Source organism: Orbicella faveolata, unplaced genomic scaffold, assembly GCF_042242905.1.
Source record: "Orbicella faveolata isolate gen_17 unplaced genomic scaffold, um_ofav_v1 contig_35, whole genome shotgun sequence".
Lineage (NCBI taxonomy): Eukaryota > Metazoa > Cnidaria > Anthozoa > Scleractinia > Merulinidae > Orbicella > Orbicella faveolata.
The window spans coordinates 29,200,001-29,213,636 of record NW_028301564.1 but is presented as its reverse complement, the minus strand read 5'-3'; the positions used below and the strand labels follow the sequence as shown (position 1 = coordinate 29,213,636).

General features: G+C 39.0%; 1 protein-coding gene across 2 annotated transcripts in view; it reads right to left on the bottom strand.

Moving 5' to 3' along the window:
• Positions 1 to 13,636, bottom strand: part of LOC110056448 (transmembrane protein 131-like) — a 30,661-nt gene that overhangs the window by 2,438 nt on the left and 14,587 nt on the right. Inside the window, exons 11-30 of one of the 2 annotated variants that reach the window (XM_089273207.1) lie at positions 13,494 to 13,555; positions 12,596 to 12,643; positions 11,992 to 12,049; positions 10,915 to 11,023; positions 10,401 to 10,554; positions 9,728 to 9,898; positions 9,244 to 9,348; positions 8,958 to 9,110; positions 8,635 to 8,739; positions 8,016 to 8,102; positions 6,922 to 7,071; positions 6,063 to 6,129; positions 5,551 to 5,665; positions 5,052 to 5,291; positions 4,442 to 4,505; positions 4,217 to 4,359; positions 3,569 to 3,708; positions 3,301 to 3,496; positions 2,489 to 2,824; positions 449 to 1,929 (exon numbers count right to left, since the gene is read on the bottom strand). In XM_089273207.1, the coding sequence (XP_089129333.1) occupies positions 449 to 1,929; positions 2,489 to 2,824; positions 3,301 to 3,496; positions 3,569 to 3,708; positions 4,217 to 4,359; positions 4,442 to 4,505; positions 5,052 to 5,291; positions 5,551 to 5,665; positions 6,063 to 6,129; positions 6,922 to 7,071; positions 8,016 to 8,102; positions 8,635 to 8,739; positions 8,958 to 9,110; positions 9,244 to 9,348; positions 9,728 to 9,898; positions 10,401 to 10,554; positions 10,915 to 11,023; positions 11,992 to 12,049; positions 12,596 to 12,643; positions 13,494 to 13,555 (3,984 nt within the window). The remainder of the gene's footprint in view (positions 1 to 448; positions 1,930 to 2,488; positions 2,825 to 3,300; positions 3,497 to 3,568; positions 3,709 to 4,216; positions 4,360 to 4,441; positions 4,506 to 5,051; positions 5,292 to 5,550; positions 5,666 to 6,062; positions 6,130 to 6,921; positions 7,072 to 8,015; positions 8,103 to 8,634; positions 8,740 to 8,957; positions 9,111 to 9,243; positions 9,349 to 9,727; positions 9,899 to 10,400; positions 10,555 to 10,914; positions 11,024 to 11,991; positions 12,050 to 12,595; positions 12,644 to 13,493; positions 13,556 to 13,636) is intronic. The other variant, XM_089273208.1, reaches the window with a different exon arrangement.

The following is a 13,636-nucleotide window of genomic DNA, read 5'->3' as shown; positions in this document are numbered from 1 at the left end:
AAATAATAGGAAAATTTTGCAGAAGAAGAGAACATTACCAGAAGGAGAGAAATTTCATTGAATGGGGAAACAGAAGCGACATGGCCGCAGTGACATCATGAACGAACGCACACGAACAACTGACACGTTTTGTCGCCCAACTAACAAACTCTCAATGGTGATACAGAGATCGCATTATGACTTGTTAGATATCGGTAACATTTCTAATATGGACATTAATCAACTTCACGTCGGTATCACTATTTTTTTCTTGTCAAGATCAGTGTCAAAATCTCAGTTTGAGCTCTGGTCTGTCACTATCTGTAGCAGTTATCTGGCGATACCACAAGTTCAGTCAGTTAGGCTGCAAGAAAGTTGAATGAATGACACCAAAGAGAACCCCTAGGCAGTGTTTTCATGATAATTCGTAGACTACTTCTAAAAATGTAACAGTGCGGTATGGACTTACCTGCTGATGACCAAGATGGACCAGCCCCACCGTCAAGGGGAGCTGACTTAGTGCTCTTGACACGAGTCTTGTTGCCCTTCACCATTGGTGGCTTCACCTGCTCCACGCCATTTGAACTATCACTGCTGACAATGCTACTGTAGCTACTGCTTCGGCTGCTGCCGCTCAACATAGTGGGAGAGGTGGGAGGTGGCGAATCAGACAGCGCAGGCGACAGGGCAGAGGTCTTGGTGTACGCCTTCCTCTTGTTAAGCTCCTGCTCGTCAAAGTTGTTCTCTTTTGAAGACGCTTGCATGTTCTTGCCCAGAGCTAGTGACATAACAGCGGCGGCGATGGCATGTGGAGATGTTGCGCCAGGATGGCGGAATTCGCTTGGTTTCAGACTGTCTGGACTACTGGCACTGCTTTGACTTTTGCTGACCTGTCCGCTGTTCTGACCTTTCGCTGGAACCTCCAAGTTCTTGGGTCGTGGTGCTCCGTTAACCGTTTGTGCTTCCCCTTTCTTTGACTTACCATTGTCCGCTGTAGCATGGGTCTTGCGAGCCTTCCCTCTTTCTTTGCACGTGTCACCTAACTCGGCAGAAGCTGCGGTATGACTCACAGGCTTGGCTACACTGCCGTGCTGCTGCTGTTGCTGCTGGTGTTCTCTGAGGTGAACATGTTGTGTGTCAGTGGGTAGACTACCCGACTGTCTTGTCCTGTTTGTCTCCTTTGAAGGCTGTTGTATTCTAACCTCTGGTGTGGATTTGTCTGATGATCCATCACTGCCGCTGTCATCTGACAACCCTCCTTCTTCGTCTTTACCCTTCACTGTTGTAGTTTCTTTAGCCTTTACTTTCTTGTCTTTCTCTTCTCTCTTGCCGATGGCTTTGGTTTTTCGTTTCTGCTTTCCTTTCGGTTCTTTGGATTCCTTAGAGTCTCTTTTGGGAGCCGACTCGCACTTGTTTGGAATGACAACACTTATAATTTCATCGTTGATACCTTCTGGGAATGATTTATTCTTCTCTTCTGTTTTTCTGCTCTCTTCAAGTGTTCTCTGTTCGTTTTTCTTTGGTTCAGTGATCTTCCGAGTTGTATTTCCAGTTGTATCTGAGCTGCTTTTTACGCGACTCTCTGCGGTACATCTAGATTTGCTGTGGCTATCTTTTCCTCCTGAACACGTTTTGCTTTCATTGGGAGGGCTTAACGACCTGGCAGCTCCAGGTTCCGTGCTTTCAGCCGCACCCAACAGGGTTTTTACTGTCATTTCAGTCCTTGCATTTCGATTTCGCGTTCCGTTGTTATCTTGCCTCGTGGTGTTGGCTGTGACATTTTTGATATTATTATTTGTGGGTAGATTACTGGCTAAGCTCGTTGTCACAGTGTCGCAGCTTGATGGTCTGTCAGGTGTTACAGGGGTTGTTTCTCTACTGCTGCTGTCTCGCTGAGGTTCTCTTCTGATTCTTTTTTGTCCGACTGTTAGTTCTTCTCTGACAGGAACTCTGCAGACAAGACATAAGAAAAAAAAGTGTTTTTTTCCTCTGGTAGCTTGTGTTTAACGTCTTACAGATTAACGTCTGACTGACGTTTGATTGTATTCATAACACGAGATCCAAATACTTGGGACCTCGATTTACAATGCTAGCTCTCGACGTAACCCACAGTAAGAAATCTCGACCTTCCACAATTTCAATTTTCTCTGACTCAGAATAAAATTCCCGGACCTTGAAGACTTTTTTTCCCCTAACCATTTCCTGACTTGTCGTAACCCTTGGTAATGGATGAATACATTAACTTTTCAACAATAAGGGCTATATTTTGTGGCCTTTCTCCATCGTAAAGTTCAAAGCTCAAAACATTAACACCTTTCTTTTAATGTTTGTTTTGAGAATTTGACGTTACATCAAGGCAATATCCCCAAGCTGACGATTTCCTCTTTATACTCATCACTTCTATCTGTTCGGCGATGCGATGATACATGTATTGTCAAGAAAAAATTGATGAACTAAGCGTGAAAAAACGTTCCGAGCGAATTCAAAGAGAAATAAGCGTTCCACTCACTTGTGTTTCTTGACTCCAGCAATTGCATTCAAATCAAATATCGGCCCTCGTTCTTCTTTCATTTGTAGCAGTTGCATCTCCGGATGCGAGAGGAACACGAGCCTGCGCGCCTCAGCGTAAGCGGCAATAACAACAGCTAAGAAGACCACACCCATGAGTACAACAGCGACTCCTTGTACGACTGGCTCCCAGGAATTGCGGCCAAGAGTCGTGGAACACAGGGGAAGGAGGTGCGTGGGAATTGTTGCTACCAGCGTGAACTCCATTATAGGACCGAGGGTGGTTTTCACTTCTAGTTTGCGAGTTACTCGAGACATTGAAAAGTCTGGTGTAAACCTGAAAGCAACACACAGAGAAGACGTCAGAAAACACCGACAGTCTCAGTCTACACACAAAAAGACTCGCATAATCCTTAACCGTCCAAGAGAACTGCGTTCCTTCATTCTCTCACTCGTTCGTTCGCTAGCCCGCTGCCTCGTAAGAGTTACACCGCAAACATACCGTACCTCTCTACAACTCTGTTTCTTGATGCTACAGGCTGCTTTCTTTAAGAAACAAATTAAAATTTGGTTCTGAAAAGTTTACAGAGCTAGTCAAACTGGAGATCTAGACCAGCACTGTCTACCGATTTTTTGCTTAAACACGAACACCCCTGTAACCTTTTCGATACCCAGAGTTTATTTTAAGGAAGATTCGAAGCAAGAACGTCTTCGAGCATGGAACAATCAGATGACCTAGTTTGTTCATTTGCTACAGTCTTGGAGACTGGATCGAGTTAAAGTTTACATTAGAAATGTTTAAATTTTACTTACGTGATTTCTATCTTCCTTGATGTATTTGGTTTGAGGATAAAAGACTTGCAGTTCATGATTTTGAAGCCGAATCCTTCACATTCGTAGCCATTAATACTGAGAGAGCTGATGAACATAGCGAGCTGACCAGGATTTGTCGCTGTGACTGTCTTCATTACTGACAAGGATGGAAGCGACCGCGAACGGGGAGCTGCTTCTAAGCAAAATCAAGAGATTAATTAAGTTACTACTGATTAAGAACAGGTAACATCAGTAAAGAGTTACTCACTGTGACAATCTGCTAGCTGACTTGGTTTAATCTCAAATAATAGGGTGCTATGTGTCCCAGGCCTCTTGCCATTGAGAGTAAACTCTCCTCGGGCACCTTGTCCCTGAACTAATATTCCATCTAAGATTGTGAGATTGTTTCTGAAAACCAAAATATTAATGATGAGAGTTGTACTAATGGAAACTAGTACATGTATGTATAGGAAGAAAGCTACATTAGTCGTAGAAAGCGATTACAGCTACATTACTAAGCTAGAAAGCTACATTACAATAGTTGTGGACATCTGCTGGTTTTCAGAACTAGTTATTGTTGTCTTATGGGCATCGCAAGTATAAAGAATAAAGTTGCTGCCAACTGGGTATAGAAGACTTGCTTGAGGTTCCTGGTGTATCCAACCCAAACACACACTTTAACCCCTCCCACCCAACTCAAGCAGTCTGTCAAGTTAGTTCAAAAACTTGTCACTACCGTTCTTTTCTTTAGGGGTAGCAAGCCAAACTTGAGACTCAGGAGAGTCGCACAGCCATCCGACAACATTTGAATTCAGAACTTGTCACACGATTACAAATATTTGCAGTTCAACCCTTGTTAAAGGCCTCAGCATTACTGTGAGTTCAGAGGCAAGTAAGAAGAGAAAAAGAGCCCCACCTAATGAGAATTACAGAAGTTTTGAGTCGCTCATCCTTGGGTTGAAATTGTACAGGTATCTTGACAACAGAGCGTGGACTAAGGACAGTAACCATTGTGCCAGGAGCGTGAGCTATATCTTTGTTAAATGTGGCTGACTCATCCTGAGGAGAAAACAATGAAGGTGACATAAAAAAGATATATTTATTTTATGGTATTAATTTCCGATAAAAATGTCGTTCATACCTCCTCTTCTGGAATTGAGAAAGTGTTATCATCTGGATCAAATCCATAAGCTTCTGTATCAAACCTGAAACAAGCAAGCGTCAGTGAAAAAGAGAGTTAAACACAAATGCTCTTGTTGTCAGTCTTGCTCCTTTCAGTATTTGCAGTAAGCATAGTGTTAACTTGCTCTTGAAAATCAATGTATTTTAGGTATTTATGCAATGTATTTCATTATTGTGTACTGTTAGCCATGCTACATATATTTGAAAAAGTACGCTTTTGTACGTTGGTAACAAGAAACAATGAGACCAAAAGAAAACAGCTAAATTAAGAAGGGGATTTTCAGGGCAAATGGAAACAAACAGAGAGACAAATAATGCAAATGAACATAGCATGGTTAAAAATCCTAACTGGCAGGAGGCAGAGCGGTTGGCTACTCACAAGCATGGCCGAGGAGCTGAACTCGGGACCGTGACCAAGAGCAGCACCAGCTAGTGGCCAGAACAAGACTTGAATCTGCAACCTTTGGTTTTCAAGTCTGATGCTGCCATTCTTACAACACGTCGATGCTGCCCTGTGGCACAGTCTGAGCCATGAATTCCTATTCTTTGTAGAAGTTGTAATTCCTTACCTATCAGCTAACAAATCCCATACACCCTGAGGGTACAGAGAGAAGGGCACAATCTGAGCCATGACAGGGACATCTGCTGGATTTTCCAGAGTGAAGAATTTGGTGGAGAAATTTCCAAGGTGAGTTAGAGGAAATTTTACTGGTTTGTCTGATGAAAATGACGGCCATGAAAGACTTGCTTGTACTGGGATGTGGAACCCTTTAACAACATCTGTATCTATTATAAAAGATATATTTAACCTGCAAGAGAAAACAAGAAATAGCATTAGGAAATAAGGAATTATAATAATTATTATAAACTGGAAAACAGAAGACGTATTTGTCATATGCCAATTATTTTCTACATTTCAAGATTGATTAATATCATAACGGGGAAACTGAAGTGACAAGCTATACAAGACAAATATCAGCTAAAGAAGAACATGAACTTACTACTCAAATGATTATGTGTCAGCTAATTACAACAAGGGGATAAAAACTTCACTGCACAGGGACTTACTTATTCTTTCCTAATCGTTCTAAGGAAGAGAAAAACTTCTGATTTTTTTCCATGAATTGACTATCAATTTCCCCAACATTGGAAGGTAAGGAAAAACTTGAGAGCCACTGGTCACCTGCAAAGACAACAAAATACATACTCTTCCTTCTACTGATCTTAAACATTTCATATACTGTTACTGGTTGCCAGGGTTCCAACTTAAAATATCAACCATAACAAAAAATTTTATCTTTGGTAATTGAATTTATGTTTCTGATATTTAACAAACATAGTGAGCCCTAGGCTTATTCAGTGGATGTCCCAAGATAAAGCACAGCCCCCTTCAGATGTTCAGATTATGGCTCATCATACACTATTCCAAATAAAGAGGAAGGGAAGGGAGAAAAAAATTGAGTGACTAGCCTAAAGAGCATCTACATACTGGTATGAGGGTTGGAAAAAGGGTACTGACTCCTTAGTTAATTACAGTTCTCAGCATTAGAAGATCAAAATAATATTGAACCATATCTTACTTGCATGTATTCCTGTATAACATTGAGTTTTACACCCTTTCAGTGGATCATAAAATAACTGTCCAACCTTAAAATAAAATAAAAAAAATGTGTATATTTAATGTTGCAAGAAGTGGCATGAATTATTCTATAGAGCGGTTTTCAATTGAGTGCTGTAAAACCAAAACCAAACCAATTACTTAAACCAATTAGACTGTTACACCAATCTCAAACCAAAACCAAAGTAATTGCCTGATAACCTTTGACACTCAATTGAAAACTGCACTTGACTGGTGCACATCGCTCTTAACATTCTCAACAACTGGAGACAAGTGGTTTTGTGTATTCTACACAAGATCTTTCCAAGATCTTTCAGGATCGAGATATTAAGCCTGTGTGCCACCGTCTCCTTTGTCCTCTGTATGATGCACGATGCAGATGTCAAAGGAGATGTCTGCACACAAGCTACAGTGAGAATACACTGAAACAAAACACATGCAACAAATTATTCAAATCTCCTATCACCATAAAGTATCATGCTCAATGTTGATAAGAGAAGTCAATAATTTGCACCCATTTAACAAGCATCAGCTCTCAACCCTAAAAACCAGATGCACAATGAAGAAACACACTGTAGTGGATTCATACCACAAGGGATAATCTTGAAAACCACACTGTCAGTCTAACCCCTTAACTCAGCCACAGTGAGGAAAATTCACCACATTCTACGTAGCTGGGCATTCCAATTGATGCATGGTTTGGGACAAAACACCTTGACCACTGCAGAGAGAGTGCAGGTTGTGGAGTATTGGCACCAAAGTTAACAAAAATTACTCGCCAGTAAGGTTGAATAGCGCATTTAACTGTTAACAGCACAAACCTGAACTTTCTCATTGGGTAGTAAGAGCATCTCAGAACTCACAGGCTCAAATGAAAATTGATCATTTAAAGGGTAAGGTTTGACTGACACAAGCTTCAGAGTGTTGGAGAAGGAACTTAAGAGCGTGAGGGTATGATTCACAATTTGACCCTGAAAGACAAAACAGGACAATATTAGGAAATGTAAAACAGTGAGTGTGTAGCATTATATAAATATGAGATACTTGCAAACAGTGTACATGAAAGTAATTTGGGAATTGAGGAAACAAATTTTAGAGCTCTCCCACATGGGTTGGACCTACAAGCTACAAATATTTTGTCAGAATTTGATTAATATGTGTAGCGACTAGAACTTTCTTTGCTTTTGGGTGTCACGTTTTTCCGTGACCCCTGGGAATAATGCAACCCACTCTGTAATACTTAAGCATTCTTCATTATGCGTAGTTTTGTGTTTTTCATTTTTGGCCAGTACTTGTTAGCGCTGAAAGTTCGATCTGCTGGTTTCTACCGCATTTTTTCCTTAGCTGCTTCACTGTTGTGTGAGCCCTGAAGTACAAATTCTAGAATTTGAGTCGCCACAGTTTTGCGAGTTTATTTTGCTCCGTTGTCAGTTTTTCGTGTCGTTATATTTTGTACTTAACTATTTTGTCTCGTTTATTTTTCAGTTGAATCACACACACATCACACACCCACGATCACTTTTGTTTCTCTTGTGTTTACGCCCAGTATGATTAAACTTGTGCATTCAAACTGTGACATCTGTAGCGCTTACTAGACCTAGAATATGTAATGCGGTTTCTTTGCAATAATTTGTAGATTGATGCAAAATAATCACAATCTAAACACAGAATGTGTACCCTTGCAACAAATTATCACATTACAATTTTAGATCAGGACACCAAAACTACTTATGCAGGTATCATACAAATTGACTTTGTCAAATAATTACTGTACTGAGTACAGTGTATATGATAGGAAGTTAGCCTGACTTACATGCAGGGAACTGCAGTTAAGTAATAAACCAAGAAACGTGAAACTTACATGAAATTTTAAGTTTCTTTGTCAACTTTGTGAACATACAAGCTGACTACTTACTGGAAATCCAGGTTGGAAAACTATGGACACCGGAGAGGAAACTATCTTTCCATCCATTGACTTTAAGTAAAGAGGGATATGAAGAGTCTGCAAAATAAAGGTAAAACTTGAGTTGCCCCATTTAACTCTATTTCAGGTTCCAGACGTTCAAAGGATAGACAGTAATATTTACTAGACAAACCCAGTCTAGAAGATAGTGTAGTCTTCACTGTATTTAATTTGTTAAACCAGTCCAGTCACTAGATAGTAATTTATCCAGTGGATATAGTGTTATCAACCATAGTGCAGGTCTGCAAATTGTGAGATACTTAATTGTCAGTGGTCTGACAATGATAGTGATTTTAGATGCTTGTAGTTAAGCCCTGTGGCTAATGCTGACATTGCTCCTTTCAAAATACAATGCTCAAGCTAGCACAGGTCTGCAAATTGCAAGGTACTTTATTGCCAGTGGTCTGATAAGGAATGGATAGCGATTCTAGCGGGTTGTGGTAAAGTCCTGTGGCTAACACTCCTGATCCAACAAAATTGCATGAGCTAATTGAAATCACTGGCTTTGCTTCTCAAACAATAGATTTCCCCGTTTCTGCATAGATAGACTGGATAAAACATCTTCGCTCACCTCATAATCTGTTTCCATTTCTATTTCTCCAATGTACTGTCCCTCTATCTTGGGCACAGAGACCTCCACACTAAAATATGTTACATAGCCAGGCTTGATAGAAACCTGAAGTCAAGCAAAAGATCAACAGTTTAAACAGAAATTCAGACAGAATTAGTGCTTACACAGGACTCATAAATATGATTCCAAACAACACACAGAGAACATCTTGTCCAATAACTCTGGGCTAGTGGATTTTGTAGTCCAACGAGTGGATTCTGTCCTTAACTTACCTGATGGGCAAATGAAGTTACTTTGAACAAATTATTCTGGACAATTCTTACCTTGCCATCTTCAGCTTGGCTGTTCAGTGGCTGATCAGTGGTAATGGACTGGCTGTTATTCCCTCTAGATTGCTTGCTCTCATTATTAGATCTGATTTCTAATAGTCTAATTTTTGTAAACTGAAGATTACATACAATTCTGTAAATAGTGACCTGTGGAATACAAAGACATCTGTTGCTTAGCTGTGTACTAGTTAAGGATTTGTTTTGAGATTGAAGACACATTGAGGATGTAAACAATTTCAATTGTTGGATGTATATACTCTAGTAATGTTATCAGCTGTACCTCTATTGGATTACTGTTGAAGATTTTAATAAGTTTTGTTCTATTTTCCCCTGTTCCTACTGTGCCATAGTCAACTACATCTTCCTCCAAGCCATCCACAACATACTGAAATGGAACAACCAAGAAAATGTTAATCGATCATAGGGCGTCACCCCTTTACTGATAGTTACACTGTTTGGTCTAATAACAGAGATGCATGGCATTAGCCACTATCAGTCAACAAAGTTTTCAAATTGAAAATTTCAATTGGCATTTAATTTTAACATCAAGTTATGACAAACTTTTCATGTGCAAGTTACTAGCCACTAAAGATATGGTGCAATTCACTGTACAGGAGGATGACTAAACCCTTCATCCTGGATTGAATTTGTTACATCAAAAGCTAGGCAGGCTCCTTGACTTGTAGTGGCTTGCTAGGACATTCTGGGGTCTAAATGTACAATGTACATGTAGGTAATTCCTGAATGCAACATACACAGCTGACCTTAAGTTTTCCATCAAAGCAGTGGATAGGCAGAGTAAAAATGGATGCATTTGTGTATACTCTTAGAATGGTTGAGAATGCCATGTCTGAACCATTGGCTAGGAACTGAACAAAGAAAGGCGTCACTGTACTCTGAGGCGGTATCATGGCTGGCTTTGTAAAATTTACAATCTGCAAACAAAAAAAGCAAAACAACCATCACTCATGGGCACTAACAAAAACAAAAGTTCTGGAGGGACAGCTGTACCCCTAAAGTTGGTAAAATTGGTTGTAACATATATTCTGTTCTTGCATATTTGCAGACAGCTTGTAAATGGACTAAATGTTGAGATGTTACCAGAGATACTTCATGCCGTTGAAATCGAGGCACCAGTGAGGCATTCAATGTTTAATTGTGTTATAATCAATTTTATTAATGGATGCCTCAACATTGGGATTGCTAATGTGGATCTACAGTGGGAAAATTACTGTAACATCAAAACACATCCTCTGCTGTCAAATTTTCTCATCAATTTTCCATCCTCAAAAGTTTCCAGAGTAAACAATAACTTTTACAAAATAAGGTATACTTCAGTGCTAATTCAGAAAGACAAATACCATCTGATCAATCAACCAATCTTGCATTAACCAACAAAATAGAATAAGAAGAATTGTAATGAAATTTCATACTTACAGAAAATACATTTTCCACCTCAGATGGGAAGACAGCATCATAAATTATCATTGTGAAGCCAAATGTGTTTGTGATAGGAAGTTCCCTTGAAACAGGAACAAATGGAGGCTTTCCTACAAAGAATCTTGTCTTGCTAACAGAATATGCTATTGTCCTGAAATCCAATTTCAAGATAAAAACTGTATTTACTAGAGGTTCAGCAGAACTGTGCACAGCTTGATAGTTTTGAAGTTAGCTCAACAAACAAGGCGTTAACATACCGTAAGGATCTGTGTGTTATACACTGTAGCATTCAGAATGAAAATGATAAAATTGCTAATGCACTCATTTACTTAATTCACGGGACAAAACAAGCATTATTATTGGGTATGAATACAGGTGGTGTTTATTAATAACAGGTTCAACAATTATTGTGGCAGACGATTTGCTTCCAGACATTTTTCCACCTCTGGCTTCCATCATTTGACACAAGGTTTACCCTCAAATAAAATAGCATGAAATTCTCCCGACGCACCCCTGCAGAATGTTCACTTGATATGGAATTTCCAGCTTTGGAGAAATTTTGCTGTTTGTTTTTATTTGCACTTTTCCACTTGTTTGTCTACTTCTCTTTACATGGAAAGCTGTGGGAAAAAAAATTAGACGATCAGTACATGAAGCTCCTACAAAGTAAAAGCAGTAATAAATTGCCTTGACATTCCTTGAGATTTGAGGAGAAACAAAACTAATTGTTTCCCAAGGGACCAGTGATTAAGTGTTTTGTTTAATAGCTGCTCAGGAGTTTAGTGCAAAGTTATAAATCAAGGAGGTCAAAGTAACCTATAGTTAGCGGGAGAGCGGGCATGCATTTGCTTGATTGTTGGCCACTGGGCAACATTCAGATTTGGCCATTACCATGAGACCATAAATCAACCAATGGGAGAGTGTGTTAGATTTAACTAAATTCCAGCTTTATAATAATGAAGTATGTATCATAACTCCTCCAACAATTGACCACTAACAGTTACCAGTTGCAAATCATGGAATTTTGGACTTAAGGGGGATGACATTTTTTTATGTCACCTACACATCATGAGATATTATAATTTACACAAATTTTGCAAGTATTTACTGCTGGACTTCACATGAGCTGATCTGTTAGCTTGGCCATTCACACAGTCACTTTCACAGGTGGTGTTGAAAAGGCAAGGGCATCGTAAAATCAATTTTCACCGATGAAAAAAATGTACTGCCCACTCAATGACTAATGTGAAACTGCCTAAAACCCCACAAATGCCCAAAAGATACTGATTCAGCCATTTTTCTGATAATGTTCGAGAGGTTGAAATAATTTTTGCTTTCAGTTGAAACCATGAATTTTTATCAATAATACTTTTCACAATTGTGAATAATCACAGGACTGTAATTAATAAATAGGAACTATTACTGAGTCACAGAACTGGTCAAAAGGATCATTCCAGGACATCAGTCATGGGTTTAACCAAAAAGAAAAAATTTTGCAGTGATTTGCTCGATATAATACAACGGTTTAATCTCGCCAAAAATATATTTGGGAGGTTATAGGCACTTTAAGCTATTTATTTATTCTAACCAGAATATGTAGCAGTTGCTATTTTGATGTATTTTGATCCTGGCTTTAATAGAGTGGGCTGAGTATGAAAAGAACGAAACAATGATTGAATTAATCATCACTCTGAATGCACATTACTAAATAGTACATTCAAGTTTTAGATCCCACACAACAAATTACAGTGGAACCCTGTTAATCTGGTCACTAGCAGGCCAGAAAACGAAGAAAACAGCTGACCAAGCTTTTCTTGGGACCAGAATAAAGTGGCTGCAATAATGAGGTGGCTGTTAGGCAGGGTTCCTCTGTACTTCCAGGTAAACCTTTCAACTAAACTAGAACATTCTTCCACTTCCCTAAAATCCCTGCTCTGTGATCAGTTTCTTTTCCTGTTCTCAAGGCACATTGCACAGACAGGTTACATAAGAAGACAGTTGTGTTTGTTTATGGAAATTGTTCCCTCACAAGGTTGTTTTAACAGGGATGAAAAACGTTCATTGCAAGGCATTGCCCTTTTTCTGCACCACCTCTTCAGGATCTTTCCCCTTGTATGCACAAACACAATGAATCATAACCATTAATAGGGATTACAATGTCAAATTAAAGGCAACTAAGAATTTCTACTTACAGTGAAACTAATGGACAATGCACTGTTTGGTGGTTCCACAGTTATTGCCTACAAAATGACACAAACAAATCAATAATATATTTCAGAAAAGGTTGTATAGCACTTGTACACGTGTATCCAAGACAGAACTAATTATTAAGATCTTAATTGTTAAGACCATGATAGTGGCCAACCAGCAAGCCCTTGCTACTGTGGCCACTGCTCACATATAAATTGTATTTCCTTACTGCTCCATATTTCTTAACTTTTTACGATTTTCATTTACTTCACCCTATTTAGCGTAAATTAAAGAACTGAATTGAATTGAATTGAATTGATCTGTCTTTATGTGATGTACAGCACTTGATTACAAAACATAAGTTGGACTTTGGGTAAAGATAAATATGAAAGGAAAGAGCGTTAATGTGTGAGATTCGAGACATTTTTGCCTTGACCAGCAATGAAGCCCAAAATGTATGTTGATCCAAATGTTGACTGTATTGTATAAACAATCGTAGTTCACCACCAACATCCAGTGGGGGCAATGTATAAAACTCCTACATAACAGCTCTGGTACACAGTTACTAAATATAAATTAAAGTAGTTTACCTGGCAAACAAAAGATAAATGTATTGCTGATCAAATTGAAGACCACAACTAAGCAGCACAGAGTTCAAACTTGGCATTTTATGTTATCCATAAAATTGTTTAGAAATCCCTCCCAAAGTCTGCAAAAACATTTACATATAAATTTGTTGAAAAGTCTGAAGATGCTGTGGAGCACAATCACTCCCCAAAGAAACATCCTCGATTTGATCATCGGTATCTTCATTCTGGTGGCATTATTTGTTCAATACACATAGTCTACTCTACTTAGAAAATGTGAAAAAAGTACAAAAGACATGACTGAAGTTATTACCGAAATATGAACTTGCTTGTGACCAGCATTTAGAAGATATAATCCAATACTTTTGGGTTCATCTGGAAAAGAGATGTATGAGACAGTAAATAACGACACAAATTGCCAGACGTAACACTGCAATGTTTACCTGCCTTCATCTA